This window comes from Talpa occidentalis, unplaced genomic scaffold (genome assembly GCF_014898055.3).
Source record: "Talpa occidentalis isolate TD23 unplaced genomic scaffold, MPIMG_talOcc4v2.1 talOcc4.4, whole genome shotgun sequence".
Lineage (NCBI taxonomy): Eukaryota > Metazoa > Chordata > Mammalia > Eulipotyphla > Talpidae > Talpa > Talpa occidentalis.
In genome coordinates this window covers 56,018,111-56,037,857 of record NW_023604295.1, presented here as the reverse complement: position 1 = coordinate 56,037,857, position 19,747 = coordinate 56,018,111, and the positions used below count along the sequence as shown (strand labels likewise).

The following is a 19,747-nucleotide window of genomic DNA, read 5'->3' as shown; positions in this document are numbered from 1 at the left end:
ATTGCAAGTACCAAATGAAAAAATGAAGTGAAAGCAAGTATCTTATATTTAATTCAACGTGTTATCCATAAAAAAATGAATTTCACAGATATTAGTGGTCTCTCGCAACTTGCAATTTGGTAAAAAGATGATTTTTTAAAAAGATAAATTCATTTCCTACTCATGTGCTTTATTTTGGGCCTTGATATGTGGGACTCAGCAAACCTCAATGCTCCTTTTCCACTAAATTGCTAAAGCAGATACAGCGAGTAGTGGCTTGGAATTCCTGTGTTGCCCTTGACCTACTTGGCAGCCTCAGCCTCCAGATCAATTCCTCAAAGGCAGAGGGGCCATTTTGATCTTTGTATCTTTAGTGTCCTCCCTGGAGGCTGGTATTTGGAATTGTGTGTAGGGAGTGTTTATGGATGAAAAACCCAGGTTTTTGTCCCAGAAAATGAATTTTACAATAAGCTGTAATTGCCCCTCCTAGAAAACAGTTTTAGACTGATGTTTTAAAGTACCTGGTAGCTGGAGAGGAAGATGGTAAATTTCTCCTTTAATGTCCTATATGTGAAATTTTGGAGTTTAAAAATGTAACCAAATTGCTGCCAGATGTGTTTTGGTATTCAGAATTTTTCACATTTTAGGAAAACGATACAGAGTATGTATTTTACACTGTGCAATTATTCCCCGCAGTTCGTATTCAAATACATGAAGATTATGATACCAAAAGTGTATGAATAGTCACATTAAGTAAGATAAATTAAGACATTAAGCAGTTTCACATTAGTTCTGGTCAGAATTTGCAGTTAAGTTCAGATCAGATTGCATTTGCCACCAAATGAATTAGAAAGGGGGGAAAAAAAAAAAAACACTGCCATTAGTTTTCTGAGAGTATGTGAATTTCAAGTTATTTGTCAGCATCTGTGGACTGGTAACATTTTATTAACCAAAACCTTCTGTAGTGATTTAATAAATCGTTTTATCATTTCTAATTTCAAGGGGTAGGTGGAAATTGTTACTGTTTCCTCACTCCTCCAATGTAAGGGGCAGGAATAGACACAGAGCAGGTTTTCTGATCCCATGCAGACCGGGTGAAGGAGGAGTCAGAGTCCTCAGTAGTTTTGCAGGTTTTTATTGGGATTACCAGGTACATGGCAGGCAGGAGTACTGGGGGGCTGCGGGGCTGAGAGGCTGGCAGGCCTACCAGCTCCCAGCAGGTCTTCACTCTATGGGCTCTCCGGCCTTCTCTCTGCTTCTGCTTTGGCTTCTCTTGGCGTCCCCGTGAGGCCGCCCTTAAAAGCACAGCCTTAGCCCAGGTGAGTCCCATCTACCTAGGCCCACACCCTATTCCAGGTGCCCGCCATCAGGCATGCATTCAGGACCGCAGGGATCCATCGTCTATCCTGATGGTGGGAGGGCAGAAAAGCCTGACATTTTTCCTTACCCTACACCCAAGAAAAAAGAAAAGGCAAACATCTAAGTAGAGTTTTGCGGTGATTTACCAAGTACTGCCATTAAGTCATCATCTCACTTAGATCTCACAGAATCGTCAACTCATCATTTTTGTTTTACAAAGTTGACAAAAGAAGGAGTGAAATGACTCCAGGTGCAAGTAGCAAAGTAAATCTCAAAATCAGGTCTTTCAACTCTGGATCCTACCCTCTTCCCAGCAAATCTTGTTTTCAAATCACCATTAAATGGAAACAAGCACCAGGAAAAGCTTCTGATAAGGCTAGAAAATGAGAATTCTGGTATACACTTGTCCAGAGTTTAATGAATTTATCATCATATGCAAATTCTTTTACTAATTTGAATAATTTATTTCGGCAACAGTGAAATGATTATTGTAAAGTTCGAAATTTGTTTCAGTTACTTCTTAAAAGGGGATATAATTTAAAAGTTTAAGCTAATTTCAGATTTAGAATAATGAAGACATTTTTTGTTCTCTCTCTTTTTAAAACTTTTTAGATGTGCCTGGCATCGGAAGGCGTGAAAATGGAAGAATCAAAGCTAATAAAGACGAAAGAATCAGATGGTGGAAGAATTAAAGAATTGGAGAAAGGAAAGGAAGAAAGAGAAATAAAAATGGAGAAAACAGAGGGAGCTAGGTTACATAGAGAAGTAGAATTTGAAAAATCAACTAAGGAAAATGTAAGAGATTCTAAGGAATTAAGAAATTTTGAGGAGCTGCAAATGGATGATATAATGGCTATAAAAATGGAAGATCCCAAAGAAATGAAAAAGGAAGAATTAGAGGAAGATCAAAAATGTAGTCATTTTCCTGATTTTTCTTACTCTGCCAGTAGCAAAATAATAATAAGTGATGTTCCCAATAGGAAGGATCACATGTGCCATCCTCATGGAATTATGATCATCGAGGATCCCACAGCATTAAACAAACCAGAAAAGCTAAAAAAGAAAAAGAAGAAAAGCAAAATGGATCGACATGGAAATGATAAATCTACACCGAAGAAGACTTGCAAAAAGAGGCAGTCTTCTGAATCTGACATCGAGAGTGTCATATACACCATTGAAGCCGTTGCAAAGGGAGACTGGGGCATTGAGAAACTCGGAGAGACCCCTCGCAAGAAGGTCCGCACGTCCTCAAGTGGCAAGGGAAGCATTTTGGATGCCAAGCCACCAAAGAAAAAAGTGAAGTCAAGAGAGAAGAAAATGTCAAAGGAGAAATCTTCAGACACCACCAAAGAGTCAAGACCTCCAGATTTCATTAATATTCCTGCCAGCAAGAACATTTCTGGTGAGGTGCCAGAGGGTATAAAAGCAGAACCATTGACCCCCACGGAGGAGGCATTACCACCCAGCCTGTCAGGACAGGCCAAGCCTGAGGACAGTGATTGTCACAGAAAAATAGAGACTTGTGGTTCCCGGAAATCCGAGAGGTCTTGCAAAGGTGCTCTTTATAAAACCCTGGTGTCTGAGGGCATGCTTACCTCTCTGCGAGCTAATGTTGACAGAGGTAAGTGACGCCTACAAATCTAAAAAAAATATGGAAATCTAGCAGAGTTCCTCCTTTAGGCTTATCTAAAAAGAAATACTGTGAAGAACAATATGGTTCTTTGTGGTTCATTCACCATATACATTTCTCATTTTGCATACTTGTTTTCTAGCACCTTTGAGGAGAGTTTATATTCGCTTTGTAGGTAGTTCTTTGCACATAGTATCCAAAGTAATTTAAGCCTTTATTGAAAAATTTATTTATCTTACTGGTATGGCTGGGTTTTTTGTCAGAAAGATCTGCATTGCAGGTTTGGAACTCTTATTGTGATTCTTTAAACTGATAGAGTTCCTGAATCAAGCCAGTATGTTTGGCAGAATCTTAACCTGCAGGCTTCAGAAGGAAATGACTTAGCCCTTTCCTCTAGGTAATCAAAAGTATAATTACAATAAAGGGCCTTTAAAATGTAAATAGTACCCAGAAACCAAATAACGTGTATACCTTTAGAGTGTTTTGTATAAATTCACCTATCTTAATATATATAGTCTGAGCAGATGATTTCCTCTGGCCAAGCTAAATTCCTACTAGAGGTGCAGGAATAATAGGTCTGGCAAGGCTCTGAATGAAGATCCTTGGACTACCGAGTTCACCAAGGATGTCATTTACATATGTCCTGGGAAAACTGCAATTAATAGTACCTATCAACAGAGGTTTCCTGCAACTTAGGCTCTTTTTCTAATGGAAAAGCTAATGTTCTTAATCTGTCTGGAATCGTTTAGTACCTGTTAAGGACAAAACAACTGATCTAAGAGACTGTAAATCACTTTTTTGCATGTTTTGTTATTAAGGGTGGTCTGAGGACTGAAATACTAATAGTTATGAATAGCATTATGCAAATTATACCTCAGGGTCAAGTTGAAACAACAGGTGATTTCTCTCCTATCCCAATATAAATGAGCACATCCTTTCTCGAATTTCTTTAGGGAAACGAAGCTCAGGAAAAGGAAATTCCTCTGATCATGAAGGGTGTTGGAATGAAGAAAGCTGGACGTATAACCAGAGTGGGACCACTGGAAGCAAGAAATTCAAGAAGACAAAGTCAAAGGAAGACTCTCTCCTTGGGTAAGTGCCTGTGAGCACAGCCAGCACTGTGCAGACCCCATATATAGTAGGATTGTCAAGGTAAACCTAGATCACTAACTGCTTATTCTTTTAGTATTTGTTAAGTACTTACTACAGTCTTAGCACATGAGGGAATACAATTCAAATATATCAGGATTCCTGCTGTTAATATGGTTGATGAGTGACAGAGTCATACACACTTTAGACATAGTACAAAGTATGTAGATTGTAGACTGAGCCATAAGTTTGAATTGAGGTCTACCATATGTTAGTTCTGTGATGCTGTGAATCCTTCCATATTAACAGGATACATTTTTGCACCTAAAGTTTGGTCATTTATATACTGTATATACTTCACTTATTATTTCTAAATGTATATGCATGTTTATAAAATAATATGATGGCTGAACACGTAGGTAAAGCAAATTGCTTCTATTGCTAACCTTGTTTTCTTTAAACTATGTTCTGTTGCTCTAAGATGAAAATAGTAGATTGAATATTTTCTCGCTAGATTATTCTCTCTCAGAACATTTTCTTTTTCCTAGAGAGAGTATTCAGTAATTAAATGTGTATTGAAATGTATCAGGCTATAGTACATATCAGGATAAAACCATTAGGAATTATTTCATTTTTTTATGTTATGACAAAAACTCAATATCAATTTCAATGTAAAGTACTTTGTTAAGAGAACTAGTACTTTATATTGGTGAGGAAAAATATCTGCATATTCACTTGTACTATTGGAAAATCCTTTGAGATTTCTCATTAACCCAATTTGAAAAGAATACATTGAGGGCCTCCCCGGTGGCGCAGCGGTTGAGCGCTGGTTTGCGAAGCTGCCCGCGGCCTCTGCGGTGCCGGTTCGATCCCCGGCTGCTCCCCGGCCACCAGAGGAGGGTCCCACATGGTGCGCAGACCTCTCCTGCCGCCCGCTGCTCCCCTCAGCAGTGTACTTCGGTCCTTCTGCCTGCTCTGCTCCCCACTCTGGCTCTGGTGAATTCTCTCACCCTCCCGCGCTTCTGACTGTACCCAGTGCATGTGTAAACAGAACAAACAAACAAACAAATAAATAAATAAACATGCCTCTATTTTAAAAAAAAAAAAAAAAAAAAAAAAAAAAGAATACATTGAATAGAAATAACTAACATTTTTAATATTCTCCATATTTTCTCTAAAGTATGTTTAAAGGTATGCAAATTTTATGCATTGGGAGTATTATATTTGGTTTATTCATAAATGTTTGCATTTCTGTTGGTGGTATAATATATTTTTGCCTTAAAAGTTACAGTGTTTTGAAGTCTGATTAATTCTAAGACTGGGTCATCACAAAATGGGAGAATGGGAATTATATTTCTTATGATGATGATTCTTCCAAGATTATTTTGATTGAGATGATGGTATTGATAATTTATTTCCTTCCTAATTTTTTATAAAGCCCAAAGTAGTTCAGGTTAGTTTTGCTTACATTATGCACCATCAATGACATGAAAATCCTTAACATTTGTGACTGTCAAGTGATACTTTCAAATAGTGCCTTTTAAGTCTACACATCAAGAAAGGAGGATGTGTCCTTGCAGACATTTTGAAGTACTCAGGAACAGAGAAGGCGCTAAGGTTTCCCAACAGAAAGTTTTCTGATGCTTCCAAGTAGAAACTCTTGAGACAGACATGTTTTCACCAGTCTTTTTTGAGGGATAAGAAAAGTGAAACAATCTTTTGAAAATTTGACCCTAAAGAGATTTGTGTATGGGTTGTTTTTGTTTTATCATTTCTAAGGAAACACATGCATATATGTGGTTTTTCTACAGACTTAAAACAATAAACCTCTGATCTTCCCTCCTTTCACTCATTAATTATTGGCCTGTCAGAGTCAGACCATCTCGGTTTGCCTCCATTAGAACGTGGTGACATAGTACGTGAGCAGCGACAGTTGCCAGTTCCTGTCAGTTCTCTCTGAGATTACTAAATATGTATTTTAAATCTTTTAATCACAGAAAGTGCGGTACCTGTTTAGCTAACTGTAACCAAGAAAAATTCAGTGTTGACAGTTGTAATTTTATAGACTTGGCCAAGAATAGAAAGGTGACAATTCCAGTTGAAGAAAGGAAAAAAAATCTTAAGGCACCTTATGAGTTCTATCTTGTATTTGCACATTTTTGTTTGGGTTATTCAGACTGAAAAATTCACAAGTTATAGATGGCTTTCTAATAGTATCTGATTCCATTCATGAAAGAAAAAAGACAATTAAGGGAGGAGCATCACTTCTACCCATGACCCTCTGCTGCTTTGGTAGACTATACTAGTAGCCTTTCCCTTTTGACCATTCTGCTGGTCATCTGGCTGTCTTGTCTATGCTGCCCAACTTTTGTGCATTCCTGCAAAACGAAGAACAGTTTTAGGTGGATCCATCTTAAGTTTTCCTCCCTTAGGTAGCAGTCTCATACGTTAGCTTCTTGTAAGTCATGGGCTCAAATCTGCTCTCTTTGCATTAAGCCTTCCATTTACCAAGGACAGCAGTTGTCCTACAGCTTCTCCCATCTGTTTGGGTGGCTTCTTAGTTAATAAGTCTCACTAAATGAAAGCCAGCAGCCAGCCCCAGGCCCAGCAGGCATGCTGCCATTGCTGTGTTAGGACCTAAGAGGCAGTCAAAACCAGCCCAGGGATTTCCCAGTTTTGCTGGTGGCATTTCTGAAATCATTTGTTGTTTGCATTAAAGTGGTGTCGCCTTTCTGCTAGGGTGTTCACTGAAAACTGGCTTTGTATTTCTCATTAAGTGGTTTATCCTTGTCCTGGTCATCGCTGAGAGAATTTTTTTCTTAATATTCAAGGATTTGTTTATATTTTCTTTCTGTTTTAACCAAGTACTAGTCAATAGATTAAAAAAAAAAGCCTAATCTTACAGAATTTCTAATACCATGTTAAGCTTTCAAAATACATATATATCAATAAGAAACCGTTTGGAAAGATATACCTTGTACTGAACTTTATGAAAAATTCTTATGCACATGGAGAAAATGGCAAATTCACCACTTCAAAAATAATTTTACATGTTTCTATTTTTCTAAGGTAATAATGTGACCTGTCATGTGAGTTTATTAAGAAAATTGTGTTGTTAAATCTTCTCAAACATTTCTAAATAGATGTGTTCCACCCTTTCACAGAATTTATCAACAGTTCCCTAATTCTCAGAGACTTGTTTTGAAATGGAATATCCTAATATATCTTGTATCATTTTCTGTTCAAATATTTACATCATGTACTGATCAGCTACCTTCCTTTCCCTTTCTTTAGCTCAGCAAAGCTGGATGAAGAATTTGAAAAGAAATTCAACAGCCTCCCTCAATATAGTCCTATTACATTTGACCGGAAATGTGTCCCTGTCCCAAGGAAAAAGAAGAAGACAGGAAACATGTCCTCAGAACCGACTAAAACCAGCAAAGGTTAGATGTGTGCTGTATCTTCCTTTATTGTGTTCAGAATTTCAGCTAAACCCCTCTCAGCTGGACAGCTCCGTCTCAGTATGTAGATGGTTAGAACTGAGGCCCTAGTGAGTTGGAATTTCAGGCTACTTTATCTCGGGTCCTGTCTCACTTCTCTCTCCCTTCCTGATTCGTTCCTTTTAATTCTCTACAGATTCTGTCCTTTGGCATTTCAATCTCTGTGTTTGCACTTAAAGGTATATAGCTTTTTTGAAAGTGTTACACATGGTCTTCTGCTCTCCAGAATTCTTACTTAGGATGTTGAGCTTTTGCTGAGCACAAACTGCTGGGTTTAATTGTTCTGTTCCCTGTGTCTGCAACGGATTAGACTTCTGTTCACCTAATAGGCAGTATAAATGAAATGAGATGGAACTCCTTATAGTACTTCAGCAAAATATATTTTTAATTGGCTTTGTTAAATTTATAAAAATGGTACATTTACAATATTCATTTTTAAGAATATCAGGTTTTTGCTTGTGTATATGAAGGAAACTTTAAAAATGAAACATGACTTGTATAGATCTCAGCACTAATGAGGGCCAACACAGTAGTTCCAAGATGGGGGTGGGAGGGTGTTAAAGAGTGTGGGAGTATTTTGAGTGGTCTCAGCACCTGGGATCACTGTTGGTTTTTTGAGGCAAGGGCTGAGTTTCTAAACTTTGTAACCTGCCTACCTTCCTAACCTGCCTCAAGCACAATGAAGGATTGTCCTGCTCAAAATAACAGTATTCCTCCCTTTGAGAAACTTGCCTTCTGGTTTTACTTTAAAGATTGGTGGGAAAAACATACCTCTAGCTTACCAGATAGCCTGAAAGACTTCATCTGGTTAGCTCTCCTATAAGAGCAATGAATGGAGAGATGAATTGGTTTGGCCAAGCTTTTCATACTTTCAGGATTAAATTTTCATCAAGATTCGATGGGGGAGTTCTTATTATTAATTACCCTGTTACAGTAATTGCCTATTGCCTGCTTTATGTCAAATCAGATTAACTCCCTTTTGTGTATTTTAGATAGATATTTATCTTTATATAAATCTTGGCTAAATTCTAACAATCATGGATAATGATTTCAGATAAATATTAATGAAGAAATACTATTTCTTGAATTTTGAAAGATTAAAGTATATACCTATGGAAAATTATGGTTTCTCCTCTGAAGAAACCTAAACCTTTGTCCCTCCAGACCTAAACATCCTTTGTGCACTAGAATTGACAGGACTGAGGAGGATTGCTTTGAGATCTATATCTCAAGATGATTCTGAAAGGCTGAAGAAAATTCCCCCTTTGTGATTAAACTCAGAGAAGAACTTAAAGTGATTTTAGAATTAGTCCAATTTTCTGTGTGGTTAATAAAAACAAGTCTAGTTAATAAAGAACTAAAAAGAAATGTTACATTACGAAGTTTTCTCACCTGGGAAAATAATATAGAGTTGTATGGAGAATCTTCCAAGATAGGTAGGAAAAAAATGAAGTAGCCTTATTGGCAGGTAGGTAGCTGAGCACCATAATGGATTATCAAATGTAATGACAATCTCTGTGCCCTAAAGTTATTTAGGAATAGGCAAAGTAGTTCATGAGCCCACAGATATTAGTTATCTTGAGTTCCTGTAATTCTGGGATTTAAAGGTGCTGATAAATACCTGACCAATCATTAAAATGGAACTTGATGGAGGTGCAGGATGTAGTCTCTTCCTTCACTTCCTGTAATTCTTGACATTTACTTGAGAGCTCTGAAGTTGATCTATCAAGGAATGTAACAACAGACTTGGTTTTTATACAGCTATAAAACCCTAAAGTTAGGATCTATTTTCTTAAAATCATCTTTTGGGTGTTAGTTTTCTGTTATTTTTCCCTTCCCATCCAAGATTAATAGTATTTCTTTTGAAGAGAAATAGCTTTTGGAGCTTTGGATTCTTTTTCATACGGTATTATCTTAACTATTCCTTATACCTCTGAAGGCACAGTCACTGGTTCTTTTTCTTTTTAAAAATATTTTATTTATTTTTGTGTAGAAGAACTAGGGTACAGGCCAGAGTTGGAGGGGGTGGTGGTAAGAGGACTCACCAAAGAAAGAGTGGGGAGCAGAACAGGCAGATTTACTGAAACACACTGCTAAGGGGATCAGTGGACAAGACAGAGAGGTCTGCTGCACCATGTGGGTTAGCTCCCTGGCTGGGGATTGAACTCAGGCCATACAGGTGATAGTGCTGAGAATTAACCCCTAGGCCACCAGAGAGGCCCTGGTTCTTCTATAGTATATCAATAATAATGTAGGTGGGAAGTCTTCTAAGACTTGCATTTTTGTTCTGCTTTCTGACTCATGGAGCAAAGTGCAATTAAATAAAGCAGAAATTAAATAATATATTCTCTACTTAGCAAACTAAAGAAATAGTATTTGTCGCTGATTGTAATTTGGCATCAGCACCAATGTACTATCCTACAAGTTATTAATGAAATTATCATACCAGCTGTGCTGTAATTGCCTGGTCTTTAGAGGATAGAGGAGATTGTTTTCTTAGACTCTAGACCCTTTGCACCTTTGCATAATGAATTGTTCGAAGCAAACACTGTGTATGAGATCATTAGTTCATTAGTAAAAGAGCATTTGTCCATGGGAAAGCTCATTTTCCTCTAATAATTTTGTCATTTATCTATATTTTATTTTCTCCTATAGTTATTCAGAATTACCCTATATTTTTTCCCAGACTTGAACTATTTTTTTTTTTAGCTACTCCATATCATATAAAATGTATATAGAAATTTTTCTAAAATAGGATTTCTAGAAGAAATGACTATGAATGCACTTACACATTTAGGAATCTCAAAAATCATAGTACTTGCTTGGGTTTATGCTTCTTTTTTCACAGTGGTCCCTCATTTATGTCTGGAGTTTGAGGTAGTCTCTTTCCCTTTTCCATTGTTCCCTCCAGTATCTCTTCCCTGTCCTTTATGTCTGTGTAATGGGTCTACAGTGATACTCTATAATGAAAATGCCACCTCCTTCCAATTGTGCTCAGGCAGAGCCTGATGACTTTAGAATTTACCTTTACTTCTATAACAAATTATGAAATTGTAATCTAACAAACAATGCAGTTCAGTTTAAGCAGCCCATTCCCACAGTGTTTTTTAGTGTTCATCTCTCAAAATTGCTTTTGTTTATTGAAATGAAAGCTTTAAAACTTAATCCAGATTTAATGTAACTTCTAGATTTGTTTTGACATGATTTTAACTACACTGTGTATGAAGCACTTTTTATGGAAGTATCAGGAATCACAGTGCTCTGCAAAATAGTAATTTTCAAACAAAGTAGGGTCACAGAGAAAAAATAAATTGGATTCAATTTAGAGTCTTTAAATTATGTCCTCGCTTGACCCTTGACTTCACTTCTCCTCTCTTTTTTCCATTTTCTCACATTGTTCCCTAGTCTATAATTGAACATTCTCTTGGTCTCTCCTATTTTGTTCCAGTCCACACTTACATTTTAAGATTGGAATTTCAGATGGTTACAGATTTGAGTTTAAAAAAGGAAAATCACAGTGGTATGCAAAAAAGCAGGTTCACAAAATGTAAGGTTGGGGACAGAATGCCTTGTTTGGGATCCAGTGAACCTGATGATAGCTAGGAACAGAGAACTGTGCCATGATGACAGCCAGGCCAACCTTCAAGCCAGGAAGCTACAGCTTCTCGGTTGGACAGAACTCTGTAGTTTGCCCTGTAATTGTTTGAGAGTCTTCATTGCCACCAAACCTTTTCAGGACTTGGTGAGACAGCACGTTTTCAGATGTCAAAGGTATACCTGATAGAATCCCCGGTTCCTTAACAAGCCATGCCTGTACAGCCCAATGAGGTGGCTCCTTCCCCTCAAAGAGCCTTAAATTGATTGTGGTTGATTACTTGAACTTATTCAAGTAGCAGATCCATGCTGAGCAGCTGCGAGCACTTTGCTGTAAATTATTGCGAATGAATTTATTGTTTTACTGGTTATTCATGACTTATGTGTCCATTACAAAAAAGACAGCCTAGTCTGAGAATAAAATCCCGGAGCTCCCTGGTGGCCAGGGGGTTAAGTCTCAGTGCTATCAACACTGTACCTTAAGTTTGATCCCTGGCCAGGGAGCTAATCCACATAGTGCAGCAGACCTCTCCTGTCTCGCCTGTGGTATATCTCAGTAGATCCGCCTGTTTTGCTCCCCACGTTATCACTAGTGAATCCTCTCTCCACATCTTTGGCCTATACCCAAGTTCCTATATGCAAAATTTAAAAAAAAAAAAAAAGTGTGAAAAAAAGAAAATCCCTGCTCTTTATAAAACTTAAAAACCTGAAAGTGTAGCACCTGGGCATAATTTGAATCAAGCATTTGTTTCCTACAATAGCTCTAAAAACACCATGGTTCACTTAATTCTTCTTACCTGCCTACCTTGAAAAAATTATCAGACCAGGCTCTTTTCTCACTATGGTTTCTAACCCCTCAAATGTCCATTTTTCAGCAAACTGTGAATAACATTAATGTTCTGGATATTAATGTCTTGATGACAACACTTTTATCCTCTCAGATTGTGGCTTGTCTCTTTTCTATGCAGTTATGAAATTGGGGTGCAGAGAAGATTGATAACTCTGAAAATACAGGCCTACCTGCCTAAAACCTTAAGGGAGTCACAGTACATGTCAAAAACAAGTGATTTAGTCAGAGGAAACAGAAAGCGGATGCAAAGACTCTAAAGAAATTTGTTAGGAAGATGAGGGAGGGATGGAATGGAAACTTGAGGTGGTAGTTTGGTGAAAGCAGTTGCCAACTCTTTGTTTTCTGAATGATTTCTTCTCAAAATTCTTTCCTCTGCTTTTGACTTCCTACTTTCTTTTTCCTGCATGGACATTTCTACATTAATATAATTTCTTTAGACAGAATATCAAACATATGTCCCATATTGGTGGGCAGAAATCAAACTGTTGGCTTCTTGACTCTAAAATTGCTGCTTTTCAGTGACTACAATTATACCTATCTCTTACTCCTTCAAGTTTGTCATTGTAGTTTTTTTATCTAAGTTGTCATATACTTAGATTCATTTTATAGCTGTAGTGTAGGGATGGTTATGAACAAGGAAGCTTAAAAATGTTAGTTTACAAAAACTCCTTGTCTAAAACAACTCTGGATGTTCTTTTTGTTGCTGTTAGTATTGACAAGCTCTATCTTTAGCTTTGTCCTTAAATTGTACTTGTTAGATTTTTCTGAATGTGGTTGGATCTGAAAATAAGTATCCTTTTCTACTTTCCTAACCCATTCCATGCATCAAATCAGTGTTCTTCTGTGAACAGTAGTTCATATACATTGTCTTTATATATAGCAATGAATACAGGAATCATTCTCCCTATAAGCCAGCATTATTATTATCTTCCTATAGGTAAATCAGTAGGCTCTGTATGGTCCCGAGAAGTCTCAAAATTGTTTTTCTTCTTTCTTCTTCTTTCTTCTATGATTGTCCATGTATCTGTCATGCAGGTGCACCAGTCCGCAGTTTCCTGGGTTGTATAAAATATGCATGAGGCATTGATTGCTAATGGATTATAAAGAATGCCTGTAATATTAGTGCAGTGTGTACACCTGATATATTTCCTTTGTGATTGTTAAGTTTATTTTCTTTCCCTTGTTGCTCACTCCCCCGCCCCACCAAAAAGAAGAAAACTAACAACGAGGCATTTTCTACTTTAATCTCAAACCACCAGCAGCAAATTCAGAATTATTTGCTGTTCATTGCTTAGAAGGATGATGTGGTGTAATGATTAAAACACACTTTTACAGCTTTGTAGTAAATAAAGTAATAATAGCAATACCTGTCATTTCTTGAGCTTGTTGTGCCAAGCAGTGCTTTATTTATTTATTTATTCATTCAAGAAATATTGAGAACCAGTCCAATACTAAGCACCTTTCTTGGCACACAGAATGAAAATAAGGAACCCTGCTACTATAGAAGTTACATTATGGTGGGGATAACAGATAATATACAAGCTTGAACAGTAAGGAAAGCATATCATGGGTTAGATGGTAAAAAATGCTATGGAAAAAAGAACAGTTTTGCTAGAACAACTAGACAAGAGATAAAAAAGGAAGAAGACTTTAATACTATGTACCAACTAGATCGAAGGGACATATTTAGAGCACTCCACCCAACAATAACAGAAAAGACATTTTTCTCACATGTACATGAAGCAAACTTCAGAGTCAACCATATGCTAGGCCATACAATTAATCCATAAATTTAAAAAGATTTAAATAATACAAACTGTTTCCTGACTGTAATGAAATGAAACTAAAAATCAACAGTGGGAAAAATTGGGGAAACTCACAAATGTATGGAAATTAAAAAACACACTTACAAATAACCAACAGACAAGGTCATAGAAGAAACCAATAAGGAAATTAGAAACGGCCTCCCTGGTGGCATAGGGGCTTAAGTCACAGCTCTGTGAAGGTATCCACAGCCACTGCAGTACAGCATGAGTTCCATCCCAGCTGGCAGGAGCTAACCCACATGGCGCAGCAGACCTGTCTCATCCACTGCTCTCCTCAGCAGTGTATTTCAGTCAATCCTCTTGTTCTGTTCCCTACTCTGTCTCTGGTGAATCCTCTCACCTCCACCCCCACACCTCTGGCCTGTACTCCAGCTCTAGTGTGTATAAATAAATAAATAAATCTTTTTAAAAAAAATAGAAAGGGCCTCCCTGGTGGCACAGAGGGATAAACAGTGCACTATAAAGCAATCTGCAGCCTCTGTAGCACAAGTTCGATTCCCAGCCGGCCAGGGAGTAACCCACATGGCGAGGCGGACCGCTCCTGTCTCACCCACTGCTCCCCTCAGCAGTGTATTTCAGTCAGTCTGCCTGTTCTGCTCCCCACTCTGTCTCTGGTGAATCCTCTCACCCCCCACCCCTGCGTCTCTGGCCTGTGCTCCAGCTCTTGTATGCATAAATAAATAAATCTTTGGGAAAAAAAATGAAAAAAAGAAGATCTCAAGATTAGGTATAGCCTAATCTTATACCTTCTTATTGAAGAAAAAAAAAAAAAAGAAACATAAAGGGAGCAGAATCAAGAAAATAATGAAGACTAGAGAAGAAATTAATGAGATAAATCTATTTAAATGAGAAAACAAATGAAAATGAAAAACCACAAATTTGAGAACTTTTTAGCTAGATCAAGTAAAAGAGAAAGCTCATTGGTATCAGAAATGTAAAAAGGAATATTACTACTAATCTTGCAGGAATGAAAAGGCTGTAAAGGAATACTGTGAATACAATTGTATGCCAATAAATTCTACAACCCACATGAGATGGGCCGTCACTAGAAAGACACAGACTATCAAGACAGACTTAAGAAGAAATAATCTGAATAGAGCTATAATTAGTCAGGAAAATGAATTTGGTAATCATTAAGCACCCAGAAAAAAAACAACAAACCCAGATAGACCACTGATGAATTCTACGAAACACTTAAAAAGAATTAATTTACCTTTCTTTTTACAAACTCATTCAAAAATTAGAAGAGGAAGAAATACTTTCCAATTCATTCTATAAAGCCAATGTTAAAATTAAGCAAATACATCACAAGAAAGAGAAACTACAGTCCAAACTCTCTTTCAAATGTGGCCACAAAAATCCTCAAATAATAACAAACCAAATCTATCAACAAATAAAAAGAACTGTACACTATTATCAAGTGGGATTTTATTTCAGGAATGCAAGATTGGTTTAATTTGCAAAACTCTGTTAATGCATTGTACCATATCAATAGAACAAAAAATAAAAACCACATCATGATATCAGTAGATGTAAAAAAACATTTGACAACCCCCACCACCCTTCTGTGGTAACATTAAAATACTCAGAATAGAAGGGAGCTTCCTCAGCCTGATAACGGGCAACTGTATTAAACCCATAACTAGCATAATACTTAATGGTGAAAGATTGAATGCTCTCCCCCTAAGATGAGGAAACAAGATGAGGATATCCACACTCTCCATTTATATTCAACTTTCTATTAGAAGTTCTAGCTGGGGGAATTAACAAGAAAATCCAGATTATAGAAATGAAGAAGAAAAACTGTTTCTGTTTACAAATAACTTTTGTAAATAGTCTTTTATGTAGGACACCTAAGCAACCCACCAGGACACTTTTGTAGGTAATACAAAATAACTTTTGGCTCAGCAAGGTTACAGGATGGATACAAGATCATTATACAAAAAACACTGTACAAAAACCAGTGTTTTTCTATACACTCGGATCCAACAATCTGGACAAATAATTCCATTTACAATAATGTCAAAATGAATAAATTCCCTAGAAATAAATTTAACAAAAGAAGTACAACACATTGAAGACTATAGAAATGTCAGTGAAAGACCATTGAAGTAAATGGAAATATCCGATGTTCATGAATCAGAAGACAGTTGTTAAGATGGAAACACATGTCTTTATAGAAGTTGACATATGGTCCTAAAATTAATTTGGAATTGCTAGGGATTCAGAATAGCCAAAACAAACAACCCTCTTGATATCAAAAATGGCTATAAAAAAATAGTGATCAAGACAGTGTAGTACCGGTATACAAATAGAAATGTAGGGAATGAAATGAAAATTTCATTTATTTATATATATTTTTAAAATTTTTTTAAAGATTTATTTATTTATATAAACACTGGGTACAGTCAGAAGCGCGGGAGGGTAAGAGAATTCACCAGAGCCAGAGCGGAGAGCAGAGCAGGCAGAAGGACCGAAGTACACTGCTGAGGGGAGCAGCGGGCGGCAGGAGAGGTCCATGCACCATGTGGGACCCTCCTCTGGTGGCCAGGGAGCAGCCGGGGATCAAACTGGCATTGCAGAGGCTGTGGGCAGCTTCGCAACCCAGCGCTCAACCGCTGCGCCACCGGGGAGGCCCTGAAATGAAAATTTTAAAGGGCTTAGAAATGGACATATATCATTGGTCAAAATATTTTCAGTAAGTATGCAAAAACTATTCAGTGGGGAAAAACGTCTTTTCAAAATATGATAATGGCACACCTAGATATCCACACATAAATAATAAAGCTGGATCCTAATTTTTTAGCTCACACAGTATACAAATATTAGCTTGAAATAGGTCAAAGACTTATATGTAAGAGGTAAAACTGTTGAACTTAACAAAGAAACATAAGTCTCAGCGATGATAGATTTGGCAATGGATCCATCTTATGATTTGACATCAAAATGACAAAGCAATAAAAAAGAGATAAATTATATAAAAATTTAAATTTTTTGTGCTTCAAAAAACACTAAGTAAAAATCCCACAGAAGGTGAAAAAATATTTGCAAATCACACCTGATAAGAGGTTTTTATCTAGAATATATAAAGAATTCTATCAGAAAAAATCAACTGAGTTTTAAAATGGGCAAATGATCTGAATAGACATTTCTCCAAAGAAGGTACACAAATAGCCTGTAAACATATGAAAGGATGCTTAACATGGTTAGTCAGCAGTGAAGTGCATGTCAGAACCACAATGAAGGAGATACTACTTCACATCCTTATGATGGTTATAATCAAAATGATAGATAATAACAAGTGTTGTCAAGAATCCTCAACAATTTGGCAGTCAATGGTAGAGTTACCATAGTGACATTGCCAGTTGTACTCTTAGGAATATGTTCAAGAAGAATAATACAAATGCCCACACAAAAGCTTGTTATGAGTGCTCATAACAGTTTTGGTTATAATAATCAAAAGGTGAAAATGACTCAAATGTCTATTAGCTGATAGATGGATAAACAAAATCTAGTGCAGTCAAACAAAGGAGTATTATTGATGTTAAAAAACGATAAAATACTGATAGGTAGTACAACATGATTAAACCTTTCAAACATTATACCAAGTGAAAGAATCCTATGTAAAAGATCATGTTACATGATTTCATTTGTATGAAATTTCCAAAGTAGACAAAATCTATGGAGATAGAAAGTAAATGAAGGATTGCTTAGGGCTGGGGAAATGCAGATAGGAAGAGGTGATAATAAAAGAACATGGGATTTATTTTTCAGGTGATTAAAATGTTCTAAAACTGGTTATGGTTGCCATTATCTGAATATTAAAATACAAAATTATTAAAAATTGTATATAGGAGCATTGTTTGCTTCTAGAAGGAAGGCAGAACATGTAAGTGTAGATGCTGGTAAGTGCGTAAACAGGGAAGTTATAGAGCTACTAATTTTTTAAATCAAATGAACCCTATGAGTTATGCACCATTTTTGCCATTTACAGATGAGGAAACAGAAGTTACATTAAGTAATAAGTCAGTTTCAAACAGAAATATCAGCAAGATACACAAAGCAACCTGCTTTGTGGAGATATTGGCATTGTTGCCATTTCAGTTGGTGAGAGATTCTCCAATTGATTTTCTTCTCCTGAAAAAACTAAGGTACAATCTGAGATTTCCCTCCTCTCTCCTCCCTAGAGAAGAAAATGGGGGGAAATATTTTCTATTTTGTAATCCCCCTTTTCTTCCTAGAATATCTTCAGGAAATCGTATCCCACCAAACTTTTCACCTGACAGTGTTGTCCTTGTGAAAACCAGTTTCTTAGGAGAAGTTAAAATGCCCATGGCATCTTTTCCTTCATGATACTCAATAATCTAAAATAAAACTTTATTACAAAATATAGCTGCTCCACTACTATTGTTTGCGGTCTGTCTGGAATCACTCCATCTGCAGTTTCTGTTTAGGGAGTCGCAGCCCTAATGGAGGCTTCTGCCAAATAATACATTTGTAAGGAAAATCTCCCTCGGTTTTTATTTATTTATTTATTTATTTATTTATTTATTTATTTATTTATTTAATTTGTTTGTTTATTTATTTATACAAGCACTGGGTACAGTCAGAAGCGAGGGAGGGTGAGCAGATTTACCAGAGCCAGAGCGGGGAGCAGAGCAGGCAGAAGGACCGAAGTACACTGCTGAGGGGAGCAGCGGGCGGCAGGAGAGGTCTGCGCACCATGTGGGATCCTTGCTGGCGATCAAACCGGCGCTGCAGATCTGCGAACAGCTTTACACCGCTGCGCCACCAGGGGAGGCCCTCTCCCTGGGTTTTAAAGAAGCCAAAGGAAGGTCACTGAGCACTAGTTGGATGAGTTAAAAACACAAGATGACATTTCTTCTGACTCGGTTTACTTATTATACAGGTGGGAGGAGGGTGTAGTTTGTTCTATGAAATATTGTTAATTTCAATTATATTTATATTAATATTGTCTGTAGGTCCTTTCCAGTCTCAGAAAAAGAACTTATTCCACAAAATTGTCAGCAAATATAAGCACAAAAAGGAGAAGCCTAATGTTCCGGAAAAAGGTATTGGTGCCTTCCATCCTCCATTAAGGTTTCTTAGCCACTTCCATTATGTCTTCATCTCTGAGCATTGCTTCCATACACCGCTTTGCCTTTTCCTCCTCTGTGCTTGCTTCAGCATCATCCACTCCTGATGCAGGCAGATTCATTATTTCTAGACTCTGCAGCTAATTGCAAATAGAGATCTCCTTCACTTGGATTTCTACTCAACTCTCATATTTATGTCTATTTTCAGAATTCCATATGAATCCTAAAATTGTTCTTTCTCATCTATATTTGGTGCATTTTGTAATTTAGTCTTTTTAGCTCCTATCCACTTACTTTCTTTGACTTTTCTTATTTGGCAGCCTTTATACCAGGACCACATTTTCCTCCTTCCTGAAACCTTACCAATTGCATATTCATGTGAAAGTCCCACGGATTTTATACTTTCTGTGACACTTGAAGATTCTTGTCATGTATCACTTGTCAAGTCATAACCTCTCTTTTTTTTTCCCCCTCTGTGTACTTCGTCTCTTGCCAGAGTCTTCTTCCCTGCTCTTGAGTCACACAGCTGTTATTTCCAAGGGGGCACTAGAGACACATTGCACTCTGCCCTCCCTCTGCTCTGAACATCTGTCTCATTGTTAGGATCTTGATGAGCTCTTTAGCCAGGGCTCATTTGAAGATCTTTTTCTTAAGTTCAGGACTCCTAGTCCTCTTACAAAAAACAGATCTCCCCATCTCATTCAATGAAACCGGCATCTGGGACGTTGGGCTCCATTGGCATCTCCTGCATGTTACTCTGTGATACCCATGAACCTGTTCACTCGTGCCCCTTTGCACCCTACTTGCATGGCCAGAAGTGAAAC

The 19,747-nt window shown here is 37.2% G+C and overlaps 1 protein-coding gene across 9 annotated transcripts in view; it reads left to right on the top strand.

The window, feature by feature from the left end:
• The window catches only part of BBX (BBX high mobility group box domain containing), a 267,523-nt gene that overhangs the window by 232,867 nt on the left and 14,909 nt on the right, over window positions 1–19,747 (top strand). For all 9 annotated transcript variants that reach the window (XM_054700626.1, XM_054700631.1, XM_054700630.1 and 6 more), the window contains 4 exons: window positions 1,951–2,959; window positions 3,922–4,060; window positions 7,352–7,500; window positions 18,810–18,899. In XM_054700626.1, coding sequence (XP_054556601.1) covers window positions 1,951–2,959; window positions 3,922–4,060; window positions 7,352–7,500; window positions 18,810–18,899 — 1,387 coding nt within the window. The remainder of the gene's footprint in view (window positions 1–1,950; window positions 2,960–3,921; window positions 4,061–7,351; window positions 7,501–18,809; window positions 18,900–19,747) is intronic.